Source organism: Balearica regulorum, chromosome 1 (genome assembly GCF_011004875.1).
Source record: "Balearica regulorum gibbericeps isolate bBalReg1 chromosome 1, bBalReg1.pri, whole genome shotgun sequence".
In the NCBI taxonomy this organism is placed as follows: domain Eukaryota; kingdom Metazoa; phylum Chordata; class Aves; order Gruiformes; family Gruidae; genus Balearica; species Balearica regulorum.
The window spans coordinates 147,408,610-147,424,449 of NC_046184.1; the positions used below are offsets into that span (position 1 = coordinate 147,408,610).

The 15,840-nt window shown below is 45.9% G+C and overlaps 1 protein-coding gene across 1 annotated transcript; it reads left to right on the forward strand.

Annotated features, from left to right (window-relative positions):
* Positions 1 to 3,795: 3,795 nt before the first annotated feature.
* On the forward strand, positions 3,796 to 11,049 carry PDCL3 (phosducin like 3). The gene is made up of 6 exons (XM_075738172.1): positions 3,796 to 3,938; positions 5,358 to 5,487; positions 6,168 to 6,258; positions 6,925 to 7,068; positions 8,214 to 8,422; positions 10,643 to 11,049. The coding sequence occupies exons 1-6, from the start codon at positions 3,933 to 3,935 to the stop codon at positions 10,783 to 10,785; spliced, it is 723 nt and encodes a 240-aa protein (XP_075594287.1). The 5' UTR covers positions 3,796 to 3,932; the 3' UTR covers positions 10,786 to 11,049.
* Positions 11,050 to 15,840: the final 4,791 nt, after the last annotated feature.

Sequence of the window (15,840 nt, forward strand, 5' to 3'; positions counted from 1 at the left end):
ACAAGAATAAGATTTGGAAGGAAGGAACAAAAAAATCCCAGCCCATAACAAAATCCAAGCAAACCAACCCACAACTCTTTATCCCCTATTATCAGACAATAACTTTCACATTTTAATTACTCACATTACAGACACACTGTACTACAAACACAACTAACTTACTAACAGAAAGTCCACAATAACCCCAAATCTTTCACTATGTATTATAAATGCAAAATATATCTCATTACCCTCAAAAAAATCTTATTTTGGCCTTGTCTATACCTTGCTACAGCTTGCACTCAAAGGCAAACAAGCCACATAACCCCATGCTCCCTACCCCTGGGGCAGAACCTTTTTATCAGCAACTTTTTCTCCTCATCAGTAGGTCACCTGGACACCTGAGTCATTCTCACATGTGGTTCATCTTCCTTCTAACCCCTAATTTGGGAGAAAGGAAGAAATAAGTTATAGATGCCCAGAAGCAAATTCTCTGGGGGAGTGAGAAGCTAGGCTGTCTCCAAGGGCTGAGCCACAGCTATATTTCAGTCTCACTGTGACACTGCCAGCTCTCACCCACTCTGGCTGGAGTATTTCTGTCTGTACACTGTGTGTAAAAACAGTCCTCTCTTTCCTGTTGAAGCTTGATAAAAAAAGTACATAGGGGAAATGTGCTTTATAAATACTATGTATTTTTAGTTAGGTGGGAGGGGGGAAAATGTGTATTGCTTTACGTCTGTCCTGGGCAGAGAGAGTTATGCTTTGTTCACATTGTGTCCGAGCCCTACCAAGGGATGCGATGGGGCTGCTCCTCGGATCTGGGCTTCTGCCCCCTCTTCTGGTAACTCTTTGCCCCAGACGGGGCTCAGGGTTTACTGTGGGAACAGAAGGGTTCAGATGCCAAAGGTCCTTGACAAGTTCCTCTCAGCTGACCTGGGTAAAAATCTCACCTAATGCAAATGAGTATTTTTGAGCAGCTTTTAAAAAATGAGTTCATACTCCCTGCCTATGCTCTTTCTGTGTTTGTTTTCTGGTGTTCAAAATAGGTTCCAACCAGCAACATACAAGAGCTGTGGGTGTGAATGGTATTTCAGCCACAGAAAACGACTATTAAAGCAGCAGGTCCTCCTGAAAGCCCAGGCTCTGACAAAACATGTGTACAGCAAAACTGGCACCAACAGCTAAGCCTTTGGTTCTGCATGCCGGGTACTAACTGTGAGTCAGAACCTAAAGACTTTGGAGCACCTGCAGAAGACTGCAAAATTGTGTTCCTGAAAACTTTAGCTCACGTGTTGCCCTGCCAGAAGGCTCCATAGCCCTTTATTTTCTGATTTAGAGTTCTCACATCATTTGTATTTGTGGCTCCATCTATCATTCAGCCAACCACTTTTCCCACAAGGATGGGCGTTTAGTCCAAGCTGGGTGAGGCTGAGTCTTCCTCCAACTCGAGGCCCTGGGACATGGGTATGGGGCACCCTCCATGTGTCCAAATGCTCACCACAAGGACTGATGTCTTCTCAAAGTGCAGCTATTCATTTCTTTCAATTCAGAGGCAGAAAAGATGGCTGTGCCTTCCCTTCAGTAAACCAGGCTTAGCAGAGGGTAAGTGCCCCAGCATGCTTCAGGATACATGGTCATTAATGAGATGTCCATGATGTTATAATGTTTTATAACAGGGCTTCTGAGTTTCCATTTCAGGCCCTTGGCAGAGCGGAGACACAGTTGTTTCTCTGCATGCCCAGAACAAACACAGTCTCAAGGCTTGCTGGCAGGTTGTGCGGGGGTGTTTTTCTGGGGACTCAGAGCTGGGCTCCCGCTTTCTGGGCGAGTGTGCTGACCATCTGGCTACAGCATAAAAGGAGGGGGAGGTGGGAGCGGGCCTTTTCCCCCTTCTCCTCTGCGGTGTGTCTTTGGGAAGAAAGCGCACAGTCTGCTCAATTCTTTGAAAGGGCAGAGGCACCCATTTTTAGGGAATGGGGTGTTGATCCCAAATGGATTGGGGTCACCACACTCAACCCACTCCTCAGTGTTTGCTGAGTGATGCTTTAATACAGACTCAGAATTTTTTTTTTACAAAACTCCTCCAGAAGCATTCGTGGGGTGACACACAGGCACAGCTGCTTGCAGGCCCGGGGATGAGTGCTGACATGAGGCAGCAGTGTGCCCTTGTGGCCAAGAAAGCCAATGGTATCCTGGGGTGCATTAAGAAGAGCATGGCCAGCAGGTCGAGGGAGGTTGTCCTCCCCCTCTACTCTGCCCTGGTGAGGCCACATCTGGAGTCCTGTGTCCAGTTCTGGGCTCCCCAGTTCAAGAACGACAGAGAACTACTGGAGAGAGCCCAGCGGAGGGCTACAAAGATGATGAGGGGACTGGCGCATCTCTCTTATGAGGAAAGGCTGAGGGAGCTGGGGCTGTTTAGCCTGGAGAAGACTGAGAGGAGATCTCATCAATGCTTATAAATATCTAAAGGGCAAGTGTCAAGAGGATGAGGCCAGACTCTTCTCACTTCAAGTACTGCATGCAGTTTTGGCTCACCTCGAGTACTGTGTGCAGTTTTGGGTGCCACAGTACAAAAAGGACATGAAACTATCAGAGAGTGTCCGAAGGAGGGCAACAAAGATGGTGAAGGGTCTAGAGGGGAAGACATATGAAGAGAGGCTGAAGTCCCTTGGTTTGTTCAGCCTAGAGGAGGCTGAGGGGAGACCTCATTGTGGCCTACAGCTTCCTCACGGCAGGGGGGGGGGAGCAAAGGGGCAGGCGCTGATCTCCTCCCTCTGGTGACCACTGATAGAACCCGTGGGAACGGAATGAAGCTGCAACAGGGGAGGTTTAGGTTGGATATTAGGAAAAGGTTCTTCACTGAGAGGTTGGTTGGGCATTGGAACACGCTCCCCAGGGAAGTGGTCACAGCACCGAGCTTGACTGAGTTCAAGAAGCGTCTGGACAACACTCTCAGTCATATGGTCTGATTCGGCTGGTCCTGTGTGGAGCCAGGAGTTGGACTCGATGATCCTTATGGGTCCCTTCCAACTCAGGGTATCCTATGATTCTCAGTGGTGCCCAGCGACAGGACAAGGGGACACTGGCACAAACTGGAACACAGGTAGTTCCATCTCAACATGAGGAAAAACTTCCTCACTGTGAGGGTGACAGGGCACTGGAACAGGCTGCCCAGAGAGGCTGTGGAGTCTCCTTCTCTGGAGATACTCAAAACCTGCCTGGACACTATCCTGTGCAGCCTGCTGTAGGTGATCCTGCTTTAGCAGGGGGTTGGACTAGATGATCTCCAGAGGTCCCTTCCAACCCCTACCAGTCTGTGATTCCGGGTGCCCACCACGGCTGCAGGAGGGACTGGTGCCCGTGAGCCCCGGGCTGCTCCATGAGGCACCCACACCTTTCTGCCTGCAGACGGACGGGGAGCAGCGGGGCCCGCGGCCGGGGGAGGCCGGACGGGCGGCGAAGGAGTTTCTAAATCACGCTGCTCTTCACGGTGTGCGTGCCGGGGTGCCCTGCCCGGGAAAGGAAGCGGGATCCCCGTTAGGAGCAGGGGTCGGACCCGTGCAGATGCAGCGGGGGGACCCGTACCTTTTAAAAACCGGCACTGTGGCAGCTATAGGAAATGCTGACGGTAAGGGAGAAGAAGAGGGAAGAAAAAACCCCACAGCAAGAGGTGAAACCCGTGAACTCATCTAGCCCTGAGCCCCCTCAGCCCCGCTGCTTCCCCGGGGCCCGCCCGCCCGCGGCTGCCCTGAGCAACCCCCACACAGCCACGCCGCGCCGCCGCCGGGACCGGCCTTATTAGGCGGTACGGGAAGAGGTAGCGGCGCTGTGCCCGCCCCGCCGGGGAGCGCCGCCTCCTCCAGCCGCGCCGCGCACGCCGGGACCGGCCTTGCCTAGCCCAGCCCCGCTGCCGCCGCTACTGAGCGGGCCCTGGCCCCGGCCCCGCCGGCAGGATGCAGGTAAGTAGCCGAGGGGGCTCCGTGCACCGCGGCCGATGTGCGAGGGGAGCCGCCGCCCCGGGTGAAGAGCTGGGGCCGGGCACCGTGCGTGGTCACCACCGGCGGGGAGGGCGGGCGGCCTCGGGCCCCGCCGGCAGCCATAGGCCGCCCTCACCGGCGGAGCAGCTGTGGGGCGGGGGGAGCCCGGTTTCATCCCCCTTTCTGGGGGCGGAGGTGTCTGTCATGTGGCGGTCTTGCTGTGAAGCTCCATGGCTTGGTTTTGTCGTGGTTTGCTGGGGTTTTTTGGGGGGTTTTTTGTTTTTTTTTCTTTAAATACAGTATTTATTTCGCTACAGTAGTAAGCAGATGGGTGTTTTAAGCACTTTATCAGCATGTTGATAAACGACAGTAGGCATCGTGAAATGTTATGTTGAGGGGAAAATGGCCATAGTGGAAGACAAAAAAAGAAAATCTGGCCTGCTATTTGCTATGGTACTCTGGGGGTTTTTGTTTTGTTTTGGGGGTTTTTTTTTGGGGGGGGGGGAGTAGTCAAGAAGTACTGTGTTTTGGTCTAGAGATGAGATGTGGCCTTGAGCAGACCTAGTGTAAGGTGTGTTGGTACAAGTGACAGCAAAGCAGTAGATGTTGTATTCAGTTTTCAAAGCTAACTTAGGTCAAGACAGTAAGGAACCAAAACCAGCCTGTGAGTGCTTACCACTGATTTTTCAGGTGTTTAAAGAAATAAAATCACTAACTTGAAAAACTTCTACTGAGTTTCTCAACAATAAATGAGTGCTTGTTAGCCTTGTTTTTCAGGACTGCAATTATTTGAAAGTGAGGTGGTTTGGAGTTTTTGGTGGTTTTGTTTTTTTTTTTTTTTTTTTTAACTTTTAAGAACAGTCTAGGCATAGGTTTAGATGTGATTCCCTAGCAGTGGGCTTGCTTCTCTCTAAGCACTCGTGTAGTCACACTGACTTGAATCTACGAAGAAGACTTGCCATATATCTAGAGTTAGATCTGCAGGGCTGATGCCTGTGTGTTTTCTCACTGGGGCTTTCCAGTGCAGTGACCGCTGATTTGGTGGCCTGTTTTTCTGCTGAGGCTCCATACACGAGCACTGTGGCCAGCGTGCTTCCTTGTCGCTCAGTTGCTTTCCTCCCCTTTCCTCTCACCTTGTGAGAGCTGCAACGATGGTTACAATGCTTTGAACTTTTATACCTATATATTCTGTGAGTGGGATGGAATAAAGTAAAGTACTGGTCTGGGGCGGTGAAGAAGCCTCAGCATCAGGAGGATGGACACTGTGACCGTATGGCGCCATCCAGACAGTTACCACTTTAGCAGTGTGCTGTGTCTCTTGGAAAAACTTGCCTGCGTTAACTTCTGGAGGTGGCAAAGTTCTCCTTGAACGCACATCATCCATTTCTTGTTCTGTTCTAGGACCCAAATAAAGACACAGAGTGGAATGACATTCTGCGCAAGAAAGGTATCCTTCCTCCAAAGGAAAACGTGGAGGAACAGGAGCGTGCAAAGGAAGAGGAGCAGCTTGCCATCCTTCAGAAATCTCTTGGTGAGTGACCAGGCCAACTCAGCAGCAGGAGCAGGACGAGTCTTGGAATGGCTCCTGGGGGAAGCTTGTACAAAGAAATGGCCAGCAGCAATGTGCACATGCCTGGAAAGCAATGCGTCCTTGTCCATGTCTGTAAGAGACACCAAAGCTGTGTCTCCTATAGGGTGATCATCTGTTAACAGCATCAAACAAATATGTTCCTGAACATATGGATTCTTCCAGCACAGGAAAGATTTGTTCTAGATGTCAGCTCCATATTTTTATAGAAGTAAATGTTTGAAAACTGAAGTAAGAACAGTGCAAAGGGAGTTTGCCATGTGAATGTGCAAGTAAAAGTATCTCATGACATTACCTGTTGTATGCTTCCTCCATTGTTCAGGCACACCTGCTGTGTTGGGTGTGTTAGGTACGTCTTTGCTGCAGCCACCAAACTTGAAAGCTAGCTCAGGTACTTGTGTGCTAGTCTAGGGAGCCTTCAGCTCCGAGTCCTTTACATCATTGTCTTTCCATCTATGTGTCTACAGTGTGTGATATTTTCTAAAAATCTAGAAGCAATAATACTTAAAAAAAGCTGTATTTCCCATAGTTAATCTGTCCTTAAGTAAATAAATTCTATTGGACTGATAAGTTTTAATCCTGGAATGAGGTTTTTTGCTGATTTGATGTTTCTTCCATTCTAGTGAAAACTTATGAGGACATGACTCTGGAAGAGCTAGAAGAGAATGAAGATGAATTTAATGAGGAAGATGAGAAAGCTATTGAAATGTACAGGTCAGAGCAGCATGCAGAATTTGGCTCTAATGAAAATTGGAGGGTTTTTCTTTTATACGCTGTTAGATATTGTTGAAGAGAGGAAGGATGTTGTTAGGTCTGATGATAGAAAAGGTGGGTTGTGTTTCTGGTGCCTTGTAGAACTTCTAAGTGTCTTTAATAGGATAACTGGGTTTAAATTCAGTGTCCTTTATCTACCACCTAGATTTGCAGAGGTAATGTGCACCTGTGGAGTGTGTGGCTGGGGATTCTGAGAGCTTTGAAAATCACCTCCAAGATTTTTCAATTTTTGTATGAATGAGATCAAGGTGCTGCAGATTTATATAATTACAGTGTTGGCTTTCCATTATCTCTTTATCCCTACCATCTCTTGTAATTTTTGCCATTTAGTTTGGAAGTCTGTCTGCAGAATAAATGTCTGCTGAGGGCAGAAATGAGGGGAAAAAAAAAATCATGAAACATAGTTGTACTTCTTGCGTGTTGGTGGCTTTAACTTGTGATGCAAATGTAAGAGCACCTATTGACTATGTCAACTTGCTCTTGTTGCTCTGGTGTCTGAAGAAGTCTATAATGTGCCTCTGAAGTCTAGGTTTCAACCAGCTCATTTAATTGTTGTTCTGTCAAAAATGCATTCATTCTCACTCTTTCCCATTCCTGGCTGTTCAGGCAGCAAAGGTTAGCAGAAATGAAAGCAGCACAAATGAAGAATAAATTTGGGGAAGTTTTGGAGATTTCAGGAAAAGATTATGTTCAAGAGGTCACCAAAGCTGGAAAAGGTATATGGGTAGTCCTGCACCTCTACAAACAGGGGTAAGAATTTGTTTTTAACCTTTAAGCCTTTCACTGTCAATAGCTGAAAATACTCTAGACAAATGTGTAGTTATGGTAGAAATTAAGGAACTGATTCTGGAGTTCTAAGAAATAATAAAAAAAAAAAATTGCATTAGTAATTTCATTACTTTTGATTCCAGACTGCTGAACTTAGCTCTAAAATGATGTTACCAGGAAGTGTTGTGGCTTTTTTAGACATCTGTACAGCACAGTGTGACTTGTACCATACATCTACCATAGAGGCAACTGCTGCGACTGAAGTACTGAGCTTTGGAAATTACTCTGGATAAAGTGTGAGGGACTGTGCATTAGAATGATCACTGTATGTCTGTAGCCTGGTTTCTAGATCCATAAAAATGGAGCGAGCAGGAGTTTTGGTCCTGTCAGCATGATGGAAAAACTTGACAAAACGGTCTGATAAGTTGTTAGAATTTTCTGGAAAGGGTTAGAAATACTTGTTTTTGTTCACTGTTTCTAATTGCCTCACAGGTGTTTATTATAGAATCATAGAATCATTTTGGTTGGAAAAGACCTTTCAGATCATCAGGTCTAACTGTTAACCTAGCACCACCAAGTCCACCACTAAACCATGTCCCTAAGCACCACCTCTATGTGTCTTTTAAACACCTCCAGGGATGGTGACTCAACTACTTCCCTGGGCAGCCTGTTCCAATGACTGACAACCCTTTCGGTGAAGAAATTTTTCCTAATATCTAATCTAAACCTCCCCTGGTGCAACTTGAGGCATCATGTGCATACTTTTATTCCAGGAGCTGTTTTTCTATTTTGCTCCTGCTCATGCAATTTCTAAATATCATATCTTCATAAACCAGTTTCTCTGTATGACACAGGGGAAGGTTGTGTTGCTAATATCTTAAAACAATCCCCACCCGAAAAAAAACCCGATGGCAAAAACACCCACCAAAACCTCCACTGATGCTGATTTCCTTTGAATGCTGGAATATTGGACAACAAAAGTATTCAGAAGTTTCTTCTGCTACATTTGTCTTTCCATAAATGCTACTCATTGAGCTGATATTTCTGACCTTTCTTCTGGAGCAGATTATTGCCTAATTTGTCTTTTTATTTTTTTTCTTGTATGTGTCTGTTGTTGGTCTTTACAGAATTCCACTCTGTGCCTTAATAAACCAACATATGAGTGGGCTTGCAAGGAAGTTCAAAGACGTGAAATTCATCAAAGCTATCTCTACCACCTGCATTCCTAACTACCCTGATAAGAACCTGCCTACGATATTTGTTTACCTGGAGGGAGACATCAAAGCTCAGTTTATTGGACCTTTGGTGTTTGGTGGCATGAACTTGACAAGGGATGGTAAGTGTCTGCATCTCCAGTTTTCCAAAGGAAAAGCAAAACTGCTTTGTTGGGAATGAGAGAAGTGAGGATTATGAGGAGAAGGGAGGTATGAAAAACTATATTAGAATTTTTTTTTTTTTTAGCCCTATAGCTGAACAATGTGTGCTTAAGGCTATTTGTAAAAGCAGCGAGTGGCTGAGTGGGCCAACATATAGATATTTATTTTGCGTGTGCGCAAGCATTCACACCCTGTGTCTCGTGAAACAAACTTTCCTCAATATATTGAAAGGGCATATAGTACCCATGCACATCCTTTGAGGCTTTTGTTCCTGAATGACTGACCTTGTCCCCGATTACTTGATAATCTGTGCACTTGATAACTGGTGCTTGCCTATTGCATTGTAGGGCTTCTTGTTTCATTTTCAAGCTGATGTCATATATTTGTCTGTTGTGCCTTCCTGACACCCAGGCTTGTCTCCTCATTAACCTTTAAGGAGACCCTGTCTGCTTGTCCAAATGGGGCTGCTAGCCTGAAATTGGGCTGCTTCCTTTTCCTCTTGCCATCTCCCAGAGATGGCAGCACATTAAGCTCCTGCCTCAGTGCTTCAGGGGGCACAAGAGTCCACGGGGAGAGGCTCTTACCTTTCCTGGAGGCTGTGGTTTTTCCTAGACTATTTCTTCTTGCTTGTCTTAGCGGGCTGGGGGGTCATGCAGCCTCATCAGTGTGATGTGCTTTGGGAGGTGAGGGTGGTGGCCTGGTGCAGCAGGTCTTGCAGAGTGCTATAGCTCTCCAGACAAAGCTGCTGTTTGGAGATGGTTGGTTGGGGATGCTATCCTACAGCAGTGCTTGAAGACAGGGGTCAGCAGTGAAAAAGGCTCTTCTTGGAAAGCAAATGCAACTCAGATGTAACCTAGTGGATTTTACTGAAGTTAAAAGGATACTCATTGGCTTTCTGAGTAGGCATATCGGTCCAGATGGCTTCAAGCTTTTTCAAGGTCAGACTTCAAGGACATTTCTATCTTAAGTGAACCACAGACAAACAGCATGTCACAGGGGTAGGATGAAGAGAGACGTGGGGTTTTTTTTAGTAAAACCCTGAAGTTTACAGGATATCTTGAACATGTCCTGTAGAAAATGCTCCCCTGCCTTGAACTGTCATAAGGGGAAAACTCTCATCAATGAGATGGGTAATTTGAGAACAACTAACTCTGACTACAGTGGTTGCCTAATTATGCACTGAAGTGAGTAGTATAGTGGAACCTAGAGTTAGCTTTTGCCCTTTTTTAGCACATAAATAATTGATTTTTGGGGGTTCTAAGTGTGACTGAACCAGCTTAATTCAGTCATCACAGAAAGCTGGGTACTGAAATTCTGCACTTTCTTTTATTTCTTCCTTCTCCCTGAGCCTAGGTGACTTCTACTGGAGATTAAAGAAAGCGTGAGGTTGTATTTGTTACTCTGTAATGTCTGAAGGAAGTTGGATTTAATGGTAGGGTTGCCAGCAGGACTAGGAGAAAGGTTCCAACTAAATGTGTTGTATTGACTTTCTACCACTTCTGGGAAGCAATCCAATTTGAGTCTACGTAGTAATAGGCCTACTACTGATGGTGGGCTCTCCCTTACTGTCATACTAAGGAACTAATAATCAGTGCATGGTGTAGTGGGAAAGGGGTGAATTGTGTTTATAAAGTACATCCCTGAAAAATACCTATAATTCAGATGTGTAAATGGAATGGCTACATTTTTTTGCCCCTCAGCAAATCTGTTCCCTGCCTCTTGTGCCTGTGATGAACTTGGTATGTGATACAAACAGCTGTAACACATGAGCAGTATTCCTTCACCAGCAGCAAATGTGCAAACCTGTTTTTTTGCCCTTATGTGATTAGGAGGAGATGGGATTCACTTGCACCAGGAGGGCTGCCTCATTTAAAGCTGCTGCTCTCTCTGTCACCTCTTTACACTCCCAGTTGTAGAGTAGGGGGAGATGCCACCAGTGGGCTGCGGAGCAGTAACCTGGTCTGAAGCCTGTGCCAGCACTAGTGACTGTGAAGGGAGGGCTCGGCCAGAGTGGGTGCGAGAGATGGGGCAGGGGCCTGGGGGTGGGAGAGGAAGGGAAGGAATAGAGCAGGGCCCTGTTTTGGGTGGTGGTGATGGGAGAAATCAGCTGGGGGAGCAAGGATGGGCCTTTTCCAGTTTGCTCCCCTGGATTCACAGCTCTCTTGTTTTGCTCTCCACAGAATTGGAGTGGAAGATTTCGGAATCAGGCGCCATCAAGACAGATCTTGAGGAGAACCCCAGGAAGCAGATCCAGGACCAGCTCATGTCCTCAATCAGGGCGTGTGTCCCAGCCAGGGGGGAGAGTGACTCAGAGGATGACTAACTTCTGTGTCAGCACCAAGTTTGACACAGTACACTTGCAGCCAGTGTTCCCACCTGAAGTACTGGAGAAGCTCATCAAGATCTTGCTGAAAGAGTAGTATTTCAAGACAGCCATTCATCTAGAAACTTCTAGAAACTAAAAAGTTTATTTAAAAAAAAATCACCAAATTTATTGCAGCTTCACCTAAGATTCTGAAAGACATTTTATATTACGAAGCCTGAGTAAATCTTACTCGAAGTTTTTAAATATAGACATCAGTAGAAACAGAGGTCTCTTGTTACTATTTTTTAGTAAATTGCTGATTTCTTTAAAAAATCTGAAATATGAAGGGGCCTTAAGTGCACTGGTTTTGATAAGCTTAACTTGTGTAAATTGAATCTAAATAGCTGGTCTTAAACCATTGGTTGTAACACTTAGTTGGGCCTTCTCTTGGTTCATCATGCATAGATGTCAGACAGCCTGGATTGCATGGAGAGCTGGGTGAGGTGACCCATGATGTGAGTGCTGCTGAAGATGGCACGTGGCCCTTTGCTGGGGCATGCTTGCGGGAGCCCAGCATGAAGCAGGGAGAGGGGGACCCCAGACATCTTGAGAGATGCCTTGGTGATGGCCAGCATCTCCTGGGACCTGCTGAGTCCAGAACCCCCTCTCATTTAGCAGTGGCATATTGCCTTTTGTGGGGGCTGAGCTTCCTGCACCAGCTTATCTGCTAATTTGGAAAGAAAATTCAAGGTGGTGGCGCTCGAGTGTGGAATTGCTGACTTCTTCCACAAAATCAGAAGGCTGATGCATTACTAAGTAGTACCATTGCCAAATGGGAGAGAAAACAATATTTGAAGATCTGATGTCTTTCTATATTAAAGCCTTCTGTCTTCTAGGTATAGTAATAATATTGGAGCCTTAGAAAAGAAAGAACTGAAATACCACCTTAATTACAGATCTGCTGACACTGAGCTACTTGCTTGTTTTGGGTTGGATTTAATGTCCACCTACACTTTCAATTTGTCTGCTTTTGGGCTAACAAGCTCCAAGAGCTTTTGCTAGCAAGGCTGCCCCAAGGACGTTTTGTTATAATGCTGATGGATTCTGTGGGTGGATGGCACAGAACGCAATGCTCAATAAGCAGCGATTTTTTTTTTTTTAATTTTAGTTTTGTATTAGTTTGTAGCAACTTCTAAGCATGTTTTCTGTACTCTTGTCTCCCCAGTCAAATAGGTGTGTAGTTCAAACAACAAATAACTGTTCCTTAAACGTCAGGTGAAGTTGTAAGATCCTGATGGAGAGCTGCTTCTTTGAGATCCAAATGGTGATTTGAGTGTCACTTAAGTCTCTCTTGTGTGTTTTTTGACAACATAGCTAAAACACTAAAACTGAGCAAGTGAGCCAAATGCAGTGGGATACAAGCTGATAAATATTGAATATTGTTGTTGTACATACACACTGCCACATCTCTTGACATTGGACTATCCAAAATACTCTCAGACTTGATTCTTTTCTGTACTTACCTGCATGTTCTTCAAATCTAGGAAGATGACATCTCTTCCTCCCCATAGAAGCCTGCTTATTTTGCTTATCTTTTGCTTGTCCTCATTTAACTGTGCTTTGAAGTGACTGCTGAGTATGTGGACTGGTTTCCTTTTGGAGGAAACTGGCTAGAGGAGCTGCTCCCCAAAGGGCATTTGGTCCAAAGACCTAGGCTAAAGCTATCCTGAAATAAGGCTGTCTGAAATCTGTGTGGAACGGGTGTCATATCCTCAGCCTCTCCCTCCAGATCTGCTGCTGTTAAGCTGTCTGAATTGCTGATGCAGGCACAGCTGCCATACTTTTCTCAACTTGTCTTTAATTTAAAGTTTATCAGACCTTCTAGGAAGGGGAGGTAGAATCTGCAATCCATCTTGTACCGCTGGTGTGACAACTTCAATTTGACATCTAATTTTAAGAGTAGACAACACTTTAGATACTTTTTTACTTCTATACACTTTGGATACTTTTTTTACTTCTATTATTCCCTCTTTATTGTCTCCCACTTCAGCACCTCTATGGAGGCAAAGTAGCAATAATGTTGCAGCTGCCCTTTCACTGTCTTTTAGACCACTCTACCATTCACGGGCTAGAGCAGGAAAGGAGCTCAAAGCAGGGCAACCACTGCATTTGGATAGGGTTCTGAGGGCTCTGTCCTCTAGGGTCTTGGAAACATCTAGGGATGAAGACTACTCAGATTGTCCCAGTGCTTGACTGGCTCCCTCTGTCCTTTGCATCTTGCAGAGGCAGCAAGACCTTGAGCTAGAATAACTAATGAGACAGGAGTCTGTTGTCAAGAGCTTGATCCAAAGCTTGTTGTTCAATCAGGAGAACCTGTGTTTCAGAGATAGCCTTAGGATACTAACTATGGATCTATCAGAGCTAATAATAGAGAAAGCTAAAGGATGGCATCTCTTGACTAGACCATACCAGCCTGCAAGGACCTTAGCCAGTGGCTCCCAGCTTAGAGTATGTGGCTTGAACCCCCTTCTGGAAATGGGGTTCCAGAAACTCTGCAAGTCTTCCTCAAAAGCTTCCTGCTTGTTCTTGTCCGCACTGGCACAGTGATTCTTGTTCCCTTATCTGCACAGTAAGTCATCTTAAATGGGATGGTGCCCCCTCACCAGAAGGGCTTATGCCTGATGAATCAGGCACTGCCCCGGTGCAGGTTTGAGGCCCTCAGGCAGAAGTGAGAATTGAACTGAATTGTTGATGCCCTTGGTGTGTGGTGTAATAAACCCTTGGATAAATAAAAGGGAGAGGCAGGACTTTGGGCTGTTTCCATCACAGTCTTCTCTTCTAGCAGGATCTTAAAAACATAGCTGCCTTCTCCTTTTGTACAGAGCCCAGCGGGTTGTGTGGGCTCTGGGACCACCACGAGGCCTGAGCTCCCGAAAGGGACTGGAGCTGTGTATGGGCATCTTGTTGCCCAAAGCTGTTCAGCCATGGTGAACCAGATACCATGTGCCTGTGAATGACACAACACCCCCAGGCAGTAGTTATGTTTTTCCTCTACAAGGAGCGAACCAGCCCTGCCCAGGAGATTGGATAGGGGAGGGTAAGATTGCCTCTTCTTCGGGCCTGCTCCCTGCTGTCTGTCAGGACTACAGCAGGGACTTCCCTGCTCTTTAATAGGCGTCATTGAGCAACATGTAACAATTCAGGAGAAATGGAGACAAAGTTTGACTTATGCTGTCTTTTATTCTGAACTGCTTCATGTGTTGATGCATTGGGCGATGCCATTCGAGGATGCTGCACTGAAAGGGGCAGATGGGAGAATAACTGAAAACAAGAAGAGGCTGAATGTTCTGCCCAGCTGGCAAGACCAATGCAGAGCAGCACTTCAAATGGTCTCTGTGCTTCTTGGTATTTGGCTAAGTGTGAAAACAGCTTCTTGTAATCTTTCTTTCTTTCTTGCCATTTGTATTGCCCTGCTCGAGGCCTTTTGTAAAAATTAGGTCTCTGCAGGAAATGGATAATGAGATCTGTTTAACCTTTTGGCAGAGCAGAAGCTCTGTTAAGGGGAATGAGCTTTAGCTTAAAAGCAAGCCAGCTGCTAAATAGTAAACCAAACCAGCCAGTTAATATACATAGCAGAATGAGGCAATATAATGGGAGAAAATAATTGGAGAGCCTGAACTCTCATTTGCAAAGATTTGGGGCACTGTTGCTAAATGCACTATCAATATTTTTGCAGCCAGTCAGTAGTTTGTGTCAGATCAATGCTTGCTTCTCGCCAGTGTGAGAAGGGTCTTTTTGTGAGCTATTGTGGGAGAAGTCAGAGGCAGTGATCTTGTAAACAATGCTGAGGCTAGTGCAAGTTACTGTCCTGTGTACTGGTGTGAAAGCATCCCTGACTCGCCCCACACTGTAGCCATGCCAGTGGGGGGGGTGTGTGTGTGTGTGTGAAAGTAACCCATGGCCATATACAGGGGCAGATGGTTTGCCATTAGTGGACAGGTACTGTGGAGTTTTTCGTGTGAAATGTAAGTGAACCACTAGTAATGAAAAGAGTTTTCTTCACGCTACAGGTGTGAAGTCTGCTGCTTACCCAGGTTACGTGAGCAGCCACGTTAGGTTTATAGCAGGCTGCCTTAATACAAATAAATCACCATTCTGATTTTCCTTTATCCAGACCTGCTTGCGCTCACAATCTGTACTCTCCAAACCCCGAGGGTAACGTTTTGTACCCAGTTTACATGCAGAGAGACAGATAGGTGTTGTGCAAGCAGGGCAAGGCCATGGAGGGGCGAGTTCTCCAGGTACTTAATCTCACTGCGATGGGGAGCCTGCGGGTAGGCAGAAGTGTCTGGAGGAGGTGACATGAAGGAGTGTCCTTTGGATACCCATGCTGTGACATACCTGTTTTGGTCAGGTCTCCCTTTCCCAGGGCTCAGCTCAGCCCTGCCTGCATCCTCTTTGGGTCTGGCCCATCACCTCCTTCCCAAATACACTCAGGTGACAACGTGGTTGACCTTACTCCCAGGACTAGTTTAACTTAGGTGAGATGATTCACTGTGAGAAAGCTGGGTGCGTTCTTCCAGTTCTTCTGGATCGGGGTACAAAATAAGCACATGATGTTAAGCCATAAGTTAGTGTGATGTCTGAACACAAATATTTTTCTTTATAGAGTTCATGAAGAAAGTAGCTCTGATCTACAGCAATTCCCATGCAAGTTAAGGTGTGCTTTTTATTCCTGTATTGTAAACTCAAGTTCACAATAATTTGCCGTTATTCTCTGGAATCTGGGGAAGTTTCCTCTTTCACAGGCTGTGTAGCAATGGGCAATGAGACTTCTGGTAGAAACCTCAGTAACTTTGTTTGAACTAGCTCTTGTTTTGTGAAGGGGGTAAAAAAAGCACCATTATATGAACCTTTTGCTGCGTATTTATTGGGATCGGATCATGTCTAAGGAAACTTTGCTCTCACTGAGATCAAAGGGGAATGCTTTCCCTTCTCCATTCTTTTAAATCACTACATTACTAAAACTAATCTATTCCCTGTCGATTGTTTGGAAGGCAGCTGAACTCATTT